At 44.3% G+C, this 17,106-nt stretch overlaps 1 protein-coding gene across 4 annotated transcripts; it reads right to left on the bottom strand.

Moving 5' to 3' along the window:
- Positions 1–4,185: 4,185 nt before the first annotated feature.
- On the bottom strand, positions 4,186–17,068 carry taf4a (TAF4A RNA polymerase II, TATA box binding protein (TBP)-associated factor). Of its 4 annotated transcripts, none has more exons than XM_021569678.2 (16): positions 16,781–17,068; positions 15,871–16,672; positions 14,528–14,682; positions 14,324–14,443; positions 12,205–12,318; positions 11,829–11,951; positions 9,685–9,774; positions 9,345–9,539; positions 7,503–7,638; positions 7,292–7,412; positions 7,016–7,185; positions 6,795–6,925; positions 6,581–6,706; positions 6,369–6,425; positions 6,141–6,260; positions 4,186–5,800 (listed from the first exon to the last, which is right to left on the bottom strand). In XM_021569678.2, the coding sequence occupies exons 1-16, from the start codon at positions 16,832–16,834 to the stop codon at positions 5,633–5,635; spliced, it is 2,682 nt and encodes an 893-aa protein (XP_021425353.2). In that variant the 5' UTR covers positions 16,835–17,068; the 3' UTR covers positions 4,186–5,632. The 4 variants fall into 4 exon arrangements, with proteins under 4 accessions (XP_021425353.2, XP_021425354.2, XP_021425350.2 ...); XM_021569679.2 differs by having other exon boundaries at positions 7,301–7,412; XM_021569675.2 differs by having other exon boundaries at positions 6,141–6,425.
- Between the last annotated feature and the right edge of the window lie 38 nt (positions 17,069–17,106).

Below are 17,106 nucleotides of genomic sequence, written 5' to 3'. Positions count from 1 at the left end.
TTGACACCTTATCACTCTGTCATAAATTAGGGAGGAGGGGAATTTCCCTCCTGCAGTTCAGTATGAAGAGACTTTTGCTGCCAAAACAATAACACTGAAAAGGTGAATACTGGAACAATATTTCTAAGATAGAAATGTTAGGAATGGTCCGTGGGGATCTATAGAATAATCATGTCATATTGCTTGTCACCTTGTGATGTTATTAAAAACTTTATGAACCAAATACTGTAACTGAGGAAGGAAACCCCCTTTGGCTGTCAAGTTTCCATCCAATATGATGTTAATACAATAATACAAGGATTAAACTATTTTTGTTAAGATAGGAATGTGATTTTGGTTTTCTAATGAGATAATATTTTTTCACGTCCTTTGCACATTAAGTAGCCACACTCCGAATTAGGTCAGAATAGTGTGTCAGTGTGATGGAACTGCCCTTTCCGACCAGAGTGCTTAAAAGGACTCGCTAAGATTTAACACACCATACCAGAAGACGTGAGACCGTGGTCCACATATTAAAATGGTTGGAAACCCTGAAACTCTCAACACTAGAAGGTAAAGACTAGACCCTAACATTGCCAGTCTGCAGCTGGGCATATAAAAGTGGTCCTAGAACATTGACTAAAGACACGAGGTGGGAAGGAGAAAATCCCATCTCAGACAATCACTGTGTATCTGTTCTATTTGAACACTCCAGTACAAGACCAAGACAACTAAGAAGAAGGACATTGTGACCTCTGGTGGAAAATCAGAGCCTTTCACCGAAGCGGGACACTACAACTTCCCCATAGAATGATTGACTGGTTTCAACAGAGAGATGACGAACAAAGATATCTACACGTAAATAAACTCTGCAAAAAAAGAAACGTCCCTTTTTCAGGACCCTGTCTTTCAAAGATAATTCATACAAATTCAAATAACTTCACAGATATTCATTGTAAAGGGTTTTAACACTGTTTCCCATGCTTGTTCAATTAATAAACCCTTATGGAACGGTCATTAAGACACTAACAGCTTACAAACGGTAGGCAATTAAGGTCACAGTTATGAAAACTTAGGACACTAAAGAGGCTTTTCTACTGACTCTGAAAAACACCAAAAGAAGATGCCCAGGATCCCTGCTCATTTGCGTGAACGTGCCTTCAGCATGCTGCAAGGAGGAATGAGGACTGAAGATGTGCCCAGGGCAATAAATTGCAATGTCCATACTGTGAGACGCCTAAGACAGTGCTACAGGAAGACAGGACGGACGGCTGATCGCCCTCGCTGTGGCAGACCATGTGTAACAACACCTGCACAGGATCCCTACCTCCGAACACCACAGGATGGCAACTAAAACTGCCTGAGTTACACCAGGAACACACAATCCCTCCATCAGTGCTCAGACTGTCCTCAATAGGCTGAGAGAGGCTGGACTGAGGGCTTGTAAGCCTGTTGTGAGGCAGGTCCTCACCAGACATCACCGGCAACAATGTCGCCAATGGGCACAAACTCACCGTCGCTGGACCAGACAGGACTGGCAAAAAGTGCTCTTCACTGACGAGTTGCGGTTTTGTCTAACCTAGGGGTGAGGGTCGCGTTTATCGTCGAAGGAATGAACGTTACACCGAGGCCTGTACTCTGGAGTGGGATCGTTTGGAGGTGGAGGGTCCGTCATGGTTTGGGGCGGTGTGTCACAGCATCATCGGCCTGCACTTGTCATTGCAGGCAATCTCAACACTGTGCGTTACAGGGAAGACATCCTCCTCCCTCATGTGGTACCCTTCCTGCAGGCTCATCCTGACATGACCCTCCAGCATGACAATGCCACCAGCCATACTGCTCGTTCTGTGCGTAATTTCCTGCAAGACAGGAATGTCAGTGTTCTGCAATGGCCAGCGAAGATCCCAGATCTCAATCCCATTGAGCACATCTGGGACCTGTTGGATCGAAGGGTGAGGGCTAGGGCCATTCCCCCCAGAAATGTCCGGGAACTTGCAGGAGCCTTGGTGGAAGAGTGGGGTATCATCTCACAGCAAGAATTGGCAAATCTGGTGCAGTCCATGAGGAGGAGATGCACTGCAGTACTTAATGCACATGTGGCCACACCAGATACTGACTGTTACTTTTGATTTTGACATCCCCTTTTTTCAGTGACACATTATTCAATTTCTGTTAGTCACATGTCTGTGGAACTTGTTCAGTTTATGTCTCAGTTGTTGAATCTTGTTATGTTCATACAAATATTTACACATGTTACGTTTGCTGAAAATAAATGCAGTTGACAGTGAGTTTGCTGAGTTTACATTCATGATCTCTTACCCAAACGGGCGGTGATTCATTTGCAGAGTAAATTATTACTTTGAGGGTAGTTTCCACATGTATCAACAAAAGTTTGACTCTCTCTTTGCCTCTCCCTATCTACCCCTGTCTTTTGTGGTAACCAAGCAGTCATGCTGTTGTTAGTCCACTAGGGACTTTTTCTCATGTGTTGTGTTTATGTTATTCTGTGTTATTATTTTGTTAGCTAGTAAATAAATACAATAATTTTGTGTAGTGCTGAATCATAAGTAAAGCTGGGGTTCTTGCGGATCCAAGGAGTATGTAACGTTCAGAATGAGACTGATATGAGGTAATGATTAAGTGACTTTTATCGATATATAACATATATATTTTAGAGTTTATTCGGGAGATGGTAACTCTATAAACAACTTCTTCTGTGGTGCCTCAAATTCCTAATGAGTTAATTGTTACATGATTAATTTAATTGTTACACAATTAAACATGGTTAGTTGTTTCGATAAATAACAGTCATCACGTTAATGAAAGTCACGTCACGACAGCGGGTGCAGTTTCCCTTTAACAAATGAGAGGTCATAAACAAACATGTTCTATGACACATCACAGGAAGCAGTGATGTCACTTCTACCCCCTTGAAGGCTCAGGGTATTTACCCACCACCTCCAGGTGCACTCACTGAGATGTCGCTAGGCAACTACAGTCCCCGTTCTGTTTCTGGCACTCAAGTGGGAGATTATGTGGACTTAACTCTGAAAGAGCAGCCATGTCGTGCAGTAGAAGGGAATTACCAGGGAAAATATTGGATTGGGCCGAAGCACAAAGGGCAGGTGAGCCTGAAACACCAGAGCTGTACTCAGATGCCCTGTCTGTCTGGCACCAAGGAAGCAACCAACACTGACTCACATCCCAGAATTGAGTGCTCTGCTCACTCGGGGGAGTGCCACATACTTGTGTAAGTTATTGACACTGTATAAGATCATCACTATTCAATGAAAAGATGTGTGTTGTTCAGGAATATGCTCAGCAACAGCATCCATGAGATGATGCTTTATAGGTCACAGACACTGAGCACTGACCTCACCCTCTGGCTGTCTTAGATTGGAGATTGAACTGAGTAAACAGTTCAGTGATAAAGGGATAAATCAAGTCACAGCCATGCAGCGTACAATTTATAATGAAATCCACATTGAGCAGATCCTGCTCTGCTGAGGTTATCTGAAAACATACACCTGTCAATAGCGCAAGTTACTACTGCCATCTTGTGGAAATGAACAGCATGACCATTGAACAGAGTGGAAATATAATTAATCAGTATTGAAAGCTGCAGCTGTCCATTATATGAATTGTTCTGCATGCATGTTGAAGCTGGTCACAATCAGTGTAACATCAGGCCTATGTCCCAACAGACACTCCGAATGGTGTAATTGTTTCAATCCCCCAGTTGTGGTGAATGTTACTTGGCATCTGATGTAGCATCTGTTTCCAATACGTCAGGCACACTATGCAGCTCATTCCTGTCTTTTAATAATAGTGGATGTCTGAACCGAGCCGAACCGACACAGAACAGAAGGACAGACTGGTATGCTGCTGTGTCTGTCTGTTCTGTTGAGCTGGCGGACAGATATTGATGATGACAGATGTTGGTTTTATAGATGCCAGCAGACAGGAAATGGGTCAGGAGAATGTGAAAATGTCTCAATCCTATTGATTCAACCTGAAGATTAGGACCACCTAAATTAAAATGAGCTACATGGAAAGTCTGTACAGTATATTGACCTTGTAAAACTACAACACTGTTCATCCAATATCTGCAATAACCAAATAATAATTGTATTTCATAAACTGAACATGAATGTCAGTGATGTAGCATTGTCCTCTAGTGCATGAATATGAAAATATGGCAAAATATTTTGCACTTTTAATGAAGGAGTTTATTATCTTTCAATCCTATACAAAACCATTGCAGTTAAAAAACCTTAGGTAAAATATTTACATATGAACAAGTGTCTGTGCAAAATGTACAAGAAATAAGGGAGACATGCAATGCTTCCCCCTTACTTTGATTTCTCTGTAAGAGACAAATATGGAAAGTAACAGGTACTGAAAAATCTTCATCTAAAATCTAAGTGATCAGGAAAATATACCACTGAGTTCTAGCCAGGGCTGTCCAATGGGGCATCAGAACAGAAGCACAGATTATTGAACAGATAGGACAGCTTTAAAAAATAATAACATCACCATTCATACCTCAGAATATCATCAAGTCTAGGGTTAGAATATAAGAATAAAGTTATTTGAGAAATGGTAGAATACATGCAGTCCAATAAAACTAATAAAAATGAAACTTTCCTACATGCATATGCACAGTTGTTTTGTGGTGACAAAGGGGCCTTTGAGTTTGTCTATTTTAAAATAGTTTTTACTATTGTTGAAATCCAATAATTCATCATTGCAAATACCTAAATGACCCAAAAATGCATAAAACAAATATTAAATCATTAGAATACAATTGTAGAGACTATCAACTCATTCCCTCTAAAATACACATTTTCACACCTTATCTCATGCAGAAACAGGAGATGTGATCTCAAAAACACAAATGGAGACTGAAAAGAAAAACGTGTTTGATCTGATTACAGAATATAAATACAAGACATTGAATTCAAGACAAGCTCAAACAGAGAAACTAAAGACACATTGACTGCTTCAGATTTCAGAATGAATCACTAGATGAATTGCTTTGCTGTTCAACATTATATTAAAATATATGGCTTCTTTTGTCAGGAAGGCAAGAAGAAATCAGAAGTGTTCAAACTAATTCAGAGGCCAATAGAATACCAAAAACAAAATAAGGATAATTGTTCTTAACAATCGCTAGAAACAGTGATGATTAATTATTAAAAATATATTTTTTCATATAAACAGAATTATAAAATAAATTGACTATTTTGTAGAATCGGTTTGCACACTACAAAACGGCCTTCCAAGTAAAATGTATAATAATGTATTAATTTATTTACAGTTTCATTAAAAGGGGATTCTAAAACAAAGTCAATAAAAAGGAAATAAAAACAGTAGAAAATGTGAACGCTCCAGGATTGCTCTGATGGAAGGTGGAGGAGTGTTGAGGGAGCAGTCAGGCCTAGAACCAGATGAAGAGCGAAAGGACATCCAGAGTATACAGGGGAGACAAACGTTCCAGTCACTTTAGGTAGCTCCATTCACTGTGGCCTGGAGAATCTTGACATCGTTGTATTGCTGTCCTCTTTATCCAATTCTAGGGTACAGCCCTATTTGAGAGAGTTGCTTTAGTGAAGGTTAGGGTGACAGCTCTCTGGACTGGCTCTCTGGGTGTCTATTTGAGGAAGCCTTTGTAGAGGAGATGGGAATGACTGGTGTCTCTCTCATTCTCCAAACAGAAGAGCAGGTCCCTGAGGTTGACACGAGTGATGCGCTGGCGGATAAACTGTCTGGATGCTCCTGAACTACCACTACCAGACGCAGCGGGACTGGACCCTGAGCCCTGAGAGAGAGATGGGGAGGGAGAGTGACAGTCAGAGAGAACAAGAGGGAGTTTGGAAGTGGCAGAGAGTGATAAAGTGGCAGATAGTTGAGGGGAAGTTTGAGGGCAAAAGACAAATAAAAAAGGAGACAGAAGATTGCGATTTGACTACTTGATTGCGATTTGACTACATGATTGGACTACATGAAGAAACAGCCCACAAACAGAGTGAGAAAGTGGCAGAGTTGAGGGGGAGTTTGAGGGCAAAAGACAAATAAAAAAGGAGACAGAAGATTGCGATTTGACTACATGAATAAACAGCCCACAACCACACTTTAAGAGAAGGTGGAGATCATGTTACCTCAGCTCCAGCTGCAGCGGCTGCAGCCTCCATTTTCCTCTTCTTCCTGGGGCCGATGGCTGCCAGCGCCGTCAGGTTAGCTTCCTTCTGTCTCAACTGAAACAGCTCCTGCTGCTGCATCTGGAGACAAACACATATCCACGAGATAGGCCTACACAAACACACCCCTACTATGGACACTTCGGTGACACATATTTTATTATGCCAAATTCTATCCATCCCTCTTACCTCTTTGGCCTTCTGTTTCAACCGCAGCTGCTCAGGGTCTTCTTGACGAGAACGAGACTGAAAGGACACCCATCAGAAAACAGATCGGAATGTGTTAACTGGGTCTCCAGAATAAAGGAATTAATGTCCACCCTCTCACCATTAGTGGCCCTAAAAGTCTAATATAATAGGAGTGATAGTGGAATGGGTCTGTGCTGAAACAGCTTCAGTACCTTTGCTGCCTTCATCAGAATCTCTCTCTCCTGCTCCTCTTTCCTCTGTTTCTCCATCTGATCCAGCTGCTCAAAGAACTTGATCTGGGCTCGCATGTCGCTCGTCTGCTCGTACCGACTGTCCTCCTATCAACACACACATTCATTCACCATCAAGTACCAGACCATAGGAACACATGCTAAAGATGCAAATAAAGCACAAAACTGTAAAGACCTTGAAGTTGATGTTCCTCTGCTGGGCCACCTCAGAGACTTTCTCCAACAGGTTCTGCAGCCTGGTCTGGGAGGCGTGGGACACGTAGTTCACTACCTCCGGCCCCAGATCACTCACACCAAACTTCTTACCTGAAGAGGGGAAACACTTGCAGTCAGTGAAAGCTAAGCTCAAAGGTGCATTTTTCAGTGTGTGTAAGTGTGTGTGTGTGTTAGTCTCACCTATTTCCAGTATTCTACTGGTCAGTGTGGCGGTATGGAGGAAGGCCTCGTCCTTACAGGACCGTGTCACCGCTCCCACCAGCTCGGAGTTGGTTGCCAGGATACGGGCACTCTCCTCAGACAGGTTAACCCCAGCCATAGATGCCACATCATTGATGTCATCGTCATCCCTGGACACAAAAAAACCCAGTCAGCCAGGCAACAGCTACAGAACTTTTCAATCTTTCATTTTAGTTGTGATAATTGTCCTCCTACTGGTTTGTGGATGGGACATACATAGCTGACCTGAACGTGCCCCCAGCTTCTTTCAGCTTGTTCTTCTGAACTACAGTGGCCAGAGAGGCAGCAACAGGAGACGACTTAGATCCAGTCAACACTCCAGGATTCACTACAGGGACTGGGAGATAGACAGGAATGAAAAAGAGATCAGACAGATGTGATTTCTTGGTTTCTCTTTTTGTATTACATGGTCTCCTCCCCCACTCACCTGTCTGTAGCTGTTTGAGCTGCACCTGTGGCTGTCCCAGCATGATGTGACTGTGGGGGGGCGGACCTCTGAGGGTCACCATGGGGGTCATCTGAAGAGGCCTTACCATTGCCCCCTGCTGCCGAGGCTGGAGCACCTGATGGTTCAAGGTTAGGGGTCAATGGGGCAGTTGGAAAGATGTAGGTGGGAAATCCTTTCATATACACTATATATACAAAGTATATGGACAACGCCTTCAAACAATTATTTCAGCCACACCCGCTGCTGACAGGTGTATAAAACCGAGCACACTGATGCAATCTCCATAGTAAACATTGGCAGTAGAATGGCCTTACTGAAGAGCTCAGTGACTTTCAATGTGGCAACATCATAGGATGCCACCTTTCCAACAAGTCAGTTGTCAAATTTCAGCTCTGCTCTAGCTGCCCTGGTCAACTGTAAGTGCTGTTATTGTAAAGTGGAAACGTCTAGGAGCAACAACGGCTCAGCCGCGAAGTGCTAAGCCACACAAGCTCACAGAATGATACCGCCGAGTGCTGAAGCGCATAAAAATCGTCTGTCTTTGGTTGTAACATTCACTACAGAGGTCCAAACTGCCTCTGGAAGCAACGTCAGCACAATAACTGTTCAACGGGAGCTTCATGAAATGGGTTTCCATGCCCGAGCAGCCGCACACAAGCCTAAGATCACCATGTGCAATGCCAAGCTTCAGCTGGAGTGATGTAAAAGCTCGCCGCGTTTGGACTCAGGAGCAGTGGATCATGTTTCACCATCTGGCAGTCCGACGGACAAATCTGGGTTTGGCGGATGCCAGGAGAACGCTACCTGCTCCAATGCAGTGCCAACTGTAAAGTTTGGTGGTGGAGGAATAATGGTTTGAGGCTCTTTTTCATGGTTCGGGCTAGGCCCCTTAGTTCCAGTGAAGGAAACTATTTTTTGTTTGTTGTAATTTTTACCCCTTTTTCGTGATATCCAAATTGGTAGTTACAGTCTTGTCCCATCACTGCAACAACCCTATGAAGGTCGAGAGCCATGCGTCCTCCGAAACACGACCCTGCCAAGCCGCACTGCTTCTTGACTCACTGCTCACTTAACTCGGAAGCCAGCCGCACCAATGTGTTGGTAGAAACACCGTCCAGCTGGCAACTGAAGTCAAATCCCGTCCGGCCAAACCCTCCCCTAACCCGGACGACGCTGGGCCAATTGTGCATCGCCTCATGGGTTTCCCAGTCACGGCCGGCTGTGACACAGCCTGGGATCGAACCCAGGTTTGTAGTGACGCCTCAAGCACTGCGATGCAGTGAAGGGAAATCTTAACGCTACAGCATACAATGACATTCTAGACGATTCTGTGCTTCCAACTTTGTGGCAAACAGTTTGGGGAAGGACCTTTCCAGTTTCAGCATGATAATGTCCCCGTGCACAAAGTGAGGCCAATACAGAAATGGTTTGTCAAGATGGTTTTGGAACAACTTGACTGCCCTGCACAGAGCCCTGACTTCAACTCCATCAAACAATTTTGGGATGAATTGGAATGCCGACTGCGAACCAGGCCTAATCGCTCAACATCAGTTCCCAACCTCACTCGTGCTCGTGGCTGAATGGAAGCAAGTCCCCGCAGCAATGTTCCAACGTTAGTGGAAAGCCTTCCCAGAACAGTGGAGGCTGTTATAGCAACAAAGTGAGGCACACCTCCATATTATTGCCCATTATTTTGGAATGAGATGTTCAACATACTTTTGTTCATGTAGTGTACTTCTAATACTAACGATTTTAATAAGAGTAAACAATGAGATGTGATTATAATCTATCACTATTAATAGCAATATGGTGGTATAGTACCATTGGGGTAGTCAGCCCCTGTTTGCTGATGACAGGCTGGAGGTGTGGTCTGATGGTTGGGGCTGCAGGGCGCAGGGCTGGGCTGTCCAGTACCACAGTGGTAGGGGTGGTGGCAGAGGCCTGCTGCTGGAGCCCACTGTGCTGGATGAAGGCTGCTGAGTCTGGGGTGAGCTGCCGCAGAGCAGGAAGGCTCCTCTGGAGGACAGACAGACAGAAAGGCAGAGATAATTTGATAATTTGGCAAAATAGTTTGGTGGGTAAGCAAACTGGTGGGTGGGTGCTGAAGACTGAGTCATAACTTGGTTTTGTTTATTCAATGGTGCGTAGGAGGATTCCTTACCTTGAGGAAAGGCACGAGGTAAGGCTGAGGTGAGGAGTTGAGCTCTCTGTATAACCTGTTAGTGAAGTCCTCGACTTCAATCTTCCCTTCCTGTTGGAAATGAGAACAGACCATCAGTTCCAAAGAAATATGCAAAATGTTAATCATCAGATTGCAATCCCTGTCTATTGTGATACTCTCAGCAGCTGACGCCAACAGTCCTGATCTCTACCCTGATCCCATCAGTGGTGTGTCTGGTCTAGAAGTGGCACCACCCAGTGGTGTGGCAAAAAAAATTCTGGGGCCTGTAGTTTTCTGGTAACCTAACCCGGTAAAACTCTAGACCTTATACGGTATAATGTGATTCATTTGCCATAAAAAGGTTTAATATGGGCTATGATGGGACCAGAGTTTTTCTAAATCAAGTCACATGGTTTAAAAAAAAAATCTCCTGGCCTTGGGGAGGATGAAAACTCTGTCAAACTGCAGCAACCTTGTACTTGTTCATAAGAACTATATTTTAAAGGACTAGGGGGGTTTCCTATTCAGACACCTCTTGGAAAGCAACCTATTTGGACAATACAACACACAGGGCTGAGTTTGCCTTATGCAGGTTTGCATCATGTAGTCCTGCCCTACGCAACTGCAAGCCTAATTAAAGATGTATTCAGTCTGTGAGCTATTGTGTTTATTGATTCATTCCAGTTAATCATTTTGGATTGAAAAAGTCTAGGTAAACTAGTCAGCCCAAGTTTTAATATACTGAACAAAAATATAAAAATGCAACATGCAACAATTTCACTGAGTTATAATTCATATAAGGAAATAAGTAAATTGAAATACATTCATTAGGCCCTAATCTATGGATTTCACATGACTGGCAGGGGCACAGACATGGGTGGGCCTGAGGGCATATGCCAACCTACTGGGGAGCCAGGCCCAGCCAATCAGAATGAGTTTTTCCCCACAAAAGGGCTTTATTACAGACAGAAATAGTCCTCAGTTTCATCAGCTATTTAGGTGGCTGGCCTCAGACGATCCCGCAGGTGAAGAAGCTAGATGTGGAGGTCCTGGGCTGGCTGTTACACGTGGTCTGCAGTTGGCAGTACGTCAAACCGGCCTCACAAGTTCTCTAAAACGACGTTGGAGGCAGCTTATGGTAGAGAAATTAACATGAACATGATCTGGAAACAGCTCTGGTCAACATTACTGCAGTCAACATGCCAATTGCACGCTCTCTCAAAACTTGAGACTGTGGCATTGTGTTGTGTGACAAAACTCCAGATTTTTTTGTTGTCCCCTGCACAGGGTGCACCTGTGTAATGATCATGCTGTTTAATCAGGTCCTTTATATGTCACACCTGTCAGGTAAATGGATTATCTTGGTAGGATAAATGCTCACTAACAGCCATGTAAACAAATGTGTGCCCAGGATTTGAGAGAAATAAGCTTTTTGGAACATTTCTGGGATAGTGGGAACTAGACAGTTGCTGTTGTTAGTAGCCTACAGTTGATCAGACTAAAAAATAGTGGTTTCAATACAATACCGCATGTCAGATGGCTAATGTTTAGGTGTATAGGCTACTACATTTCTGGAAGAGTTTTTGCTTTTATTTATTTATTTTAAATTGGACTTTTATTTAACTAGGCAAGTGAGTTAAGAACAATTTTTTATTTACAATGACGGCCTAGGAACAGTGGGTTAACTGCCTTGTTCAGGGGCAGAACAACAGATTTTTACCTTGTCAGCTCCGGGATTCAATCTTGCAACCTTCCTGTTACTAGTCCAACGCTCTAACCACTAGACTACCTGCCGCCCCACAGAGTTTTTGCTTGTGTCTGACGGGAGTGATGTGTTATCACACTTGCTAAATAAATACTGGATAAGTTGAGACAACACCTTAAGCTTTGTGCCCAGACCATGCGACCTGCAATTTACTTGAATCTGATTGGTCAAGACACGTTAAGAGCCTGAAGCAGCATTCCGATGTGAAGACCAGAGAAATTGTGTGTGAGTTGTCAACTCATGAGGCAAAACCGTCAAAAAAACAGCACTTAACACTTTGCATCAATATATTTTATTAAACTAAATCACTGATTGAAAAGTGCGGTGGCAAATGCCGCCTCGCCACATGTTTTCCTGCAGCCCTGGTGTGGTCACTCACCAGGAGATCTTTGACCAGGTCTTTAACGTTGGCGGCAGTCTCTGAGGACTGCTTCCCGCTGGACGCCAGCTTGATTAATGTAGACAGGAAGTTCTTGCATTTCTTCACATTCTCCATCGTCTCCTACAGCAAAACAAACAAGGGGCAGCCTTAGAAACAAAGTCAAGCTCCTTATTTGAGGAACCATCATGGGCTCTTGCGTCATCAAAAGCCATCATATCCTTCTATCATATCCTTCTAAATTTGCAGTATTTGTATTGTGTTTACCAGAGACCATAAAAGCACTAGAAATACAGCTATGGTCTAGCAAAGGAGCATTCCCTGAACAGAGGACCTAGCCCTGACCAATGGGGGTGGGTGGAACCTAGTTCCGCACCGTTGCCAAGGTGACAGTGGTCCCGGGTGATGCGGTGACGGTCTTCTGGGTGGCCCCTGGTAGCGCTGTCCCCATAGAAGTGCTTGCAGCAGCCCCTACCACGATCATGGGACTCTGGGGGGGAAATACACACATCATCCAGGTTGTTATATGCAATGCACCATAAAGTAGATCAAATGTATGACCAAAATAGTGAGCTTTGAGGAGACACCGCATTGACTTCTCTGGGATATATGGGACAGTATCGTCCCACCTCGCCAACAGCCAGTGAAATTGCAGGGCGCCAAAATCAAAACAACAGAAATCCAATTAATAAAGTTTCTCAAACATACAAGTATTTTACATAATTTTAAAGATAAACTTCTTGTAAATCCAGCCACAGTGCCCGATTTCAAATGTGCTTTCGCGGTAAAGCCTACCAAACGATTATGTTAGGTCAGCACCTAGTCACAGAAAACCATACAGCCATTTTCCAGCCAAGGAGAGGGCTCACAAAAATCAGAAATAGCGATTAAATTAATCACTAACCTTTGATGATCTTCATCAGATGGCACTCACAGGACTTCATGTTACACAATAAATGTGTGTTTTGTTCGATAAAGTTATCTTTATGTCCAAAAACCACATTTGAAATTGGTGTGTTATGATCAGAAATGCATCGTCTCAAACAAACATCCAGTGAAAGTGCAGAGAGCCACATCAAATTACAGAAATACTCATAATAAACATTGATAAAAGATACAAATGTTATGCATGGAATATAGATAAACTTCTCCTTAATGCAACCGCTGTGTCAGATTTCAAAATGGCTTTACGGCGAAAGCACACCTTGCGATTATGTTAGGTCAGCGCTAGCCACAGAAAAACATCCAGCCATTTTCCAAAGGAGAGGTGTCAGAAAAGTCAGAAATAGCGTTATAAATATTCACTTACCTTTGATGATCTTGATCGGAATGCCCTCCCAGGAATCCCAGTTCCACAATAAATGTTTGTTATGTTCGATAAAGTCCATAATTTATGTCCAAATACCTCCCTTTTGTTAGCGCATTTCGCGATCACTTGTTCAGACGAAATTTAAAAAAAAGTTATATTACAGTTCGTAGAAACATGTCAAACGATGTATAGAATCAATATTTAGATGTTTTCAACATAAATCTTCAATAATGTTCCAACCGGAGAATTCCTTTGTCTTTAGAAATGCAATGGAACGCAGCTACCGCTCACGGGGGTGCGCGTAATCAGTTCATGGCACTCTGCCAGACCTCTGGCTCAATCAGCTCTCATTCTCTCCTCCTTCACAGTAGAAGCCTCAAACAAGGTTCTAAAGACAGTTGACATCTAGTGGAAGCCTTAGGAAGTGCAATATGACCCCATAGACACTGTATGTTTGATAGGCAATGACTTGAAAAACTACAAACCTCAGACTTCCTGGTTGGATTTTTTTATCAGGTTTTTTTTTGCCTGCCATATGAGTTCTGTTATACGCACAGACATCATTCAAACAGTTTTAGAAACTTCAGAGTGTTTCTATCCAAATATACAAATTACATGCATATTCTAGCTTTTGGGCCTTTTGGGCAGGCAGTTTACTCTGGGCACCTTTTTAACCAAGCTACTCAATACTGCCCCCCAGTCCCAAGGAAGTTAAAGGGGAGGAGAGCTATAGCATGGGGCTCCACACACATACTATCCATCACTGGCCGACAACAAACACTCTTCAGATCCCTTTAAAAAAGGACCCAGTGCATACAAGACCTGAGAGAACTGAAAAGGAGTCAGAAACTGTTGGCCCGGGACAAATCAGGCATTCACTGAAACCACTGGCTGTGATAATGAGTGTGTGAGAGCCTGCAGCCTTGCACTCATAGTAGATGCACAGAAAACACACATACACACACACTCAACTGACACACCAGGAAAGCACTTTCATACACAAAAGGGGATTCAAGCTCCAAAGTGATGCCTACGTTACAGAAGAGGCCCTCGAGAGAATTTAAAAAAAGCAAATTTCACATGACTGGTGCCGTTTCTGCCTTCTGCTAAGGCCCTACTGTATAATATAACCAACTGTGTGTATCCTACTACATCTCTCCTGCTCTGCTGTAGTCCCCCACTGTACCTGTAGGACAGGAGGCCTCTGGAGTGTGGTGGTGACAGGAGCAGAGGTTGGCACAGGTGAGCCCTGCTTGATGATAGTGGTGGGAGTCACCTGCCTAGTGAGGATGGGCGTTCCAGGAGCCTGAGGAAAATAGGAAGACAGTCTGATCTGGAGAGCACTTTTGGGGGTAGGTGTGCATGAGGTGATCTTGTCTATTGAACAAACCTGGACTGAGGTGATCTGGAAAGGAGGAGTGCTGGTGGGGGTGGCTGGGCGGGGGGCCATGACTCCCTGGGATTGGGACTGGGACTGCATCTGAGCCAGGGTCTGCTGGTGGATCATCAACAGCTGCCCACTCTCACTGCGCACCAGGACCATACCTGTCGGAAAGAGAAAAGATCATTCCCGTAACCGTCCTGTCACCATGTTAGATTCCCTTTACAACACTTTGTAACCCTGTAATAAATTTGTAACAACACTCCTCTACATCAACAGAAGAGGGATTCTGTAGAACAGGTACTTGGAGGCTGTTCAGCTCCGATCCTCCCACATCTGCTAACATTTAGCTGAGAGATAGAGCGCTGGATAAGGGCCATAAACACTGTGCCATTTCATGCAAATCAGTCTTCCTAAAGAAGCAAGGCAAGACGGTAGAGTTCCATACAGACCGAAGCGGCAGTGTAAACGAGTCACGCTGTAATCTACATGGCAATGCATTGGGACACCGTGCCTCGCCACAGGGGGATCAACACTGACTACGCTACAAGAAGGGTCTCAAGAAAAAGACTGGCTGCATTACAGGCAAAGCTGGTCCTGTATTCACAGAGAGCTCACAGAGGACAGGACATTATACACACACACTTCTTAGACAGGCTGGCACATAGGGCAGCAACAGTCTCCACTTCTGGTGGTGGTCGTCATCATCATACAGCATACAGGTAATACAGTAGTAGTACTCTTACCAGGCCAGAACTGTATGCTATACTTACACATGCCATATCCCTGTCTGCCTTCCCTTATATCTGTTGGTGTTTATGAGTGATCAAACTTTTTACTGTGTAGGCTAAATGTTACATGATAGAATAAATAAATCATAGGGATAAGAGAAAATATATTGAAAATATCTGAGTATTTGATTATGTACTTGTCATACATCAATTTCCATTTCCTGAGTGTTAACATGAGTTGACAGGAGTGTTAACAGTGCACAGGCAGAGAACAGCGCAGCACAGACAACAGGAGAGCGTTTGAGAGGCACGACAGGGCACTCTACATCAATTCAATGAACAACCAAGACAGATCAGCAGGGAAAGTTTGGGATGTTCTGTGCAAATGACGAAGCAATGAACAACCAGTACGTTTTTTTTCCCTTTGATTGACGGGTCAACATCATCAGAGAATAATCAATGAAGCAGCAAGTACACTATTACAAAACCAAGTCTGCAATATACTTCTATTTGACTGTCTTTAAAACAATGTGTAGGCATACAATTATAAATAGGAACAATATTATGTTTTCGTATATTACGTTTTTGTAACTATTTAATTTCAAAGAGAGACAAACGTACCTGGGGGAAGCTGGATGTTCTGAACGTTGGGCTGGTTCGGGGATGTCTGGGGGTGCCGAGGCGCCAACACCTGTTGCGCGATAGAACGGCTCCCTCCCGGGCTTGCAGCCACTGTCACCGGAGTGGAAGCCCTCGGTGCGCTCTGGAACGACGGGTTCGTTACAGCACATGAAGCAGTCTGTATGCTTGTTTTGGGCGCCTCTGCCATGATCATGTGCGACCCCGCACTGACAGCCACAGACGTGGGCGACTGACCATTGTTCAGGCAATCGAAAGGCAATCCCACATTAGGACCATTCGCTGTACCCGATCCCGCAGTTTGCATAGATGGCCTCACAATATGTGATATGGCAGGTCCAGTGCCCAGACTCGCAGCGTGAGACGAGGTGACAACATTCTGAGAGTTCACGAATGATGTCTGGGTGATAGTGGTGTTCAATGAAGGTGGCATTACTGCGCTCGCATGTCCTTTTGACAACCCCGGCCCGTTGTTGACAACTGTGACAGCTACCGAGGCATTGCCGCTACTCGTGCAACTACTTGACAGCGGTGCCCCAGTGAGAGAGACAGCGCTTCCTGAATTGTGACAGTTCATTAAACTGCCTCCATTCAAAGTTTGAGTTGCGGAAGAGGCTACTTTCCCCCCGTGGTTTGGGAGAGGAGTTATTATACTGGCACTGACAGCAACAGTCTTTCCTTGGCCGTGTCGTGCCGATGAGTCCGACTCACTCGATGAGGCATCCATAGCTGAACCCTGGGACCACGTATTACTAATAATGACACCCCTTTTGCACTCCAGCCCCTGTTGTGGAGCGGAAACAAGGGTGAGAGAAGGGGGTGAACAAATAAACTAGTGTTTGCTTTCGTTTACACTTGAAACAACAAGCAAAACAACGTTACCACAGCATACCTGCTTTTGCAACCTCTTGAGCAAGTCCCCGTTTGTTCTGCTGGACATTAGCATTAAACCCTGTCCCGGAACTGGCCATGTGTTTAGCGACTGTCTGGCTACTTGCCTCAGGGCTCTCGTGACCCGAAAACTCGGACTCAAGAGACCCCACAAGATCACGAACTACTTTCTCGTCCACCTCAGCGTTAAAGAAAACCTCATCTAGCAAATCGGAGCCTGCCGCCATCTTCACACTGCTGCAAGCTATGGAGCGTCGAAAGTAACGCGCGCATGCGCTGAATACATGCAACGTCACCCCACAGAGATTCCAAAGTGCGGTGATTGGT

Source organism: Oncorhynchus mykiss, chromosome 17, assembly GCF_013265735.2.
Source record: "Oncorhynchus mykiss isolate Arlee chromosome 17, USDA_OmykA_1.1, whole genome shotgun sequence".
Taxonomy (NCBI): Eukaryota; Metazoa; Chordata; class Actinopteri; order Salmoniformes; family Salmonidae; genus Oncorhynchus; species Oncorhynchus mykiss.
The sequence above is the reverse complement of the archived record's forward strand: the minus strand, read 5'-3'. Positions and strand labels throughout refer to the sequence as shown.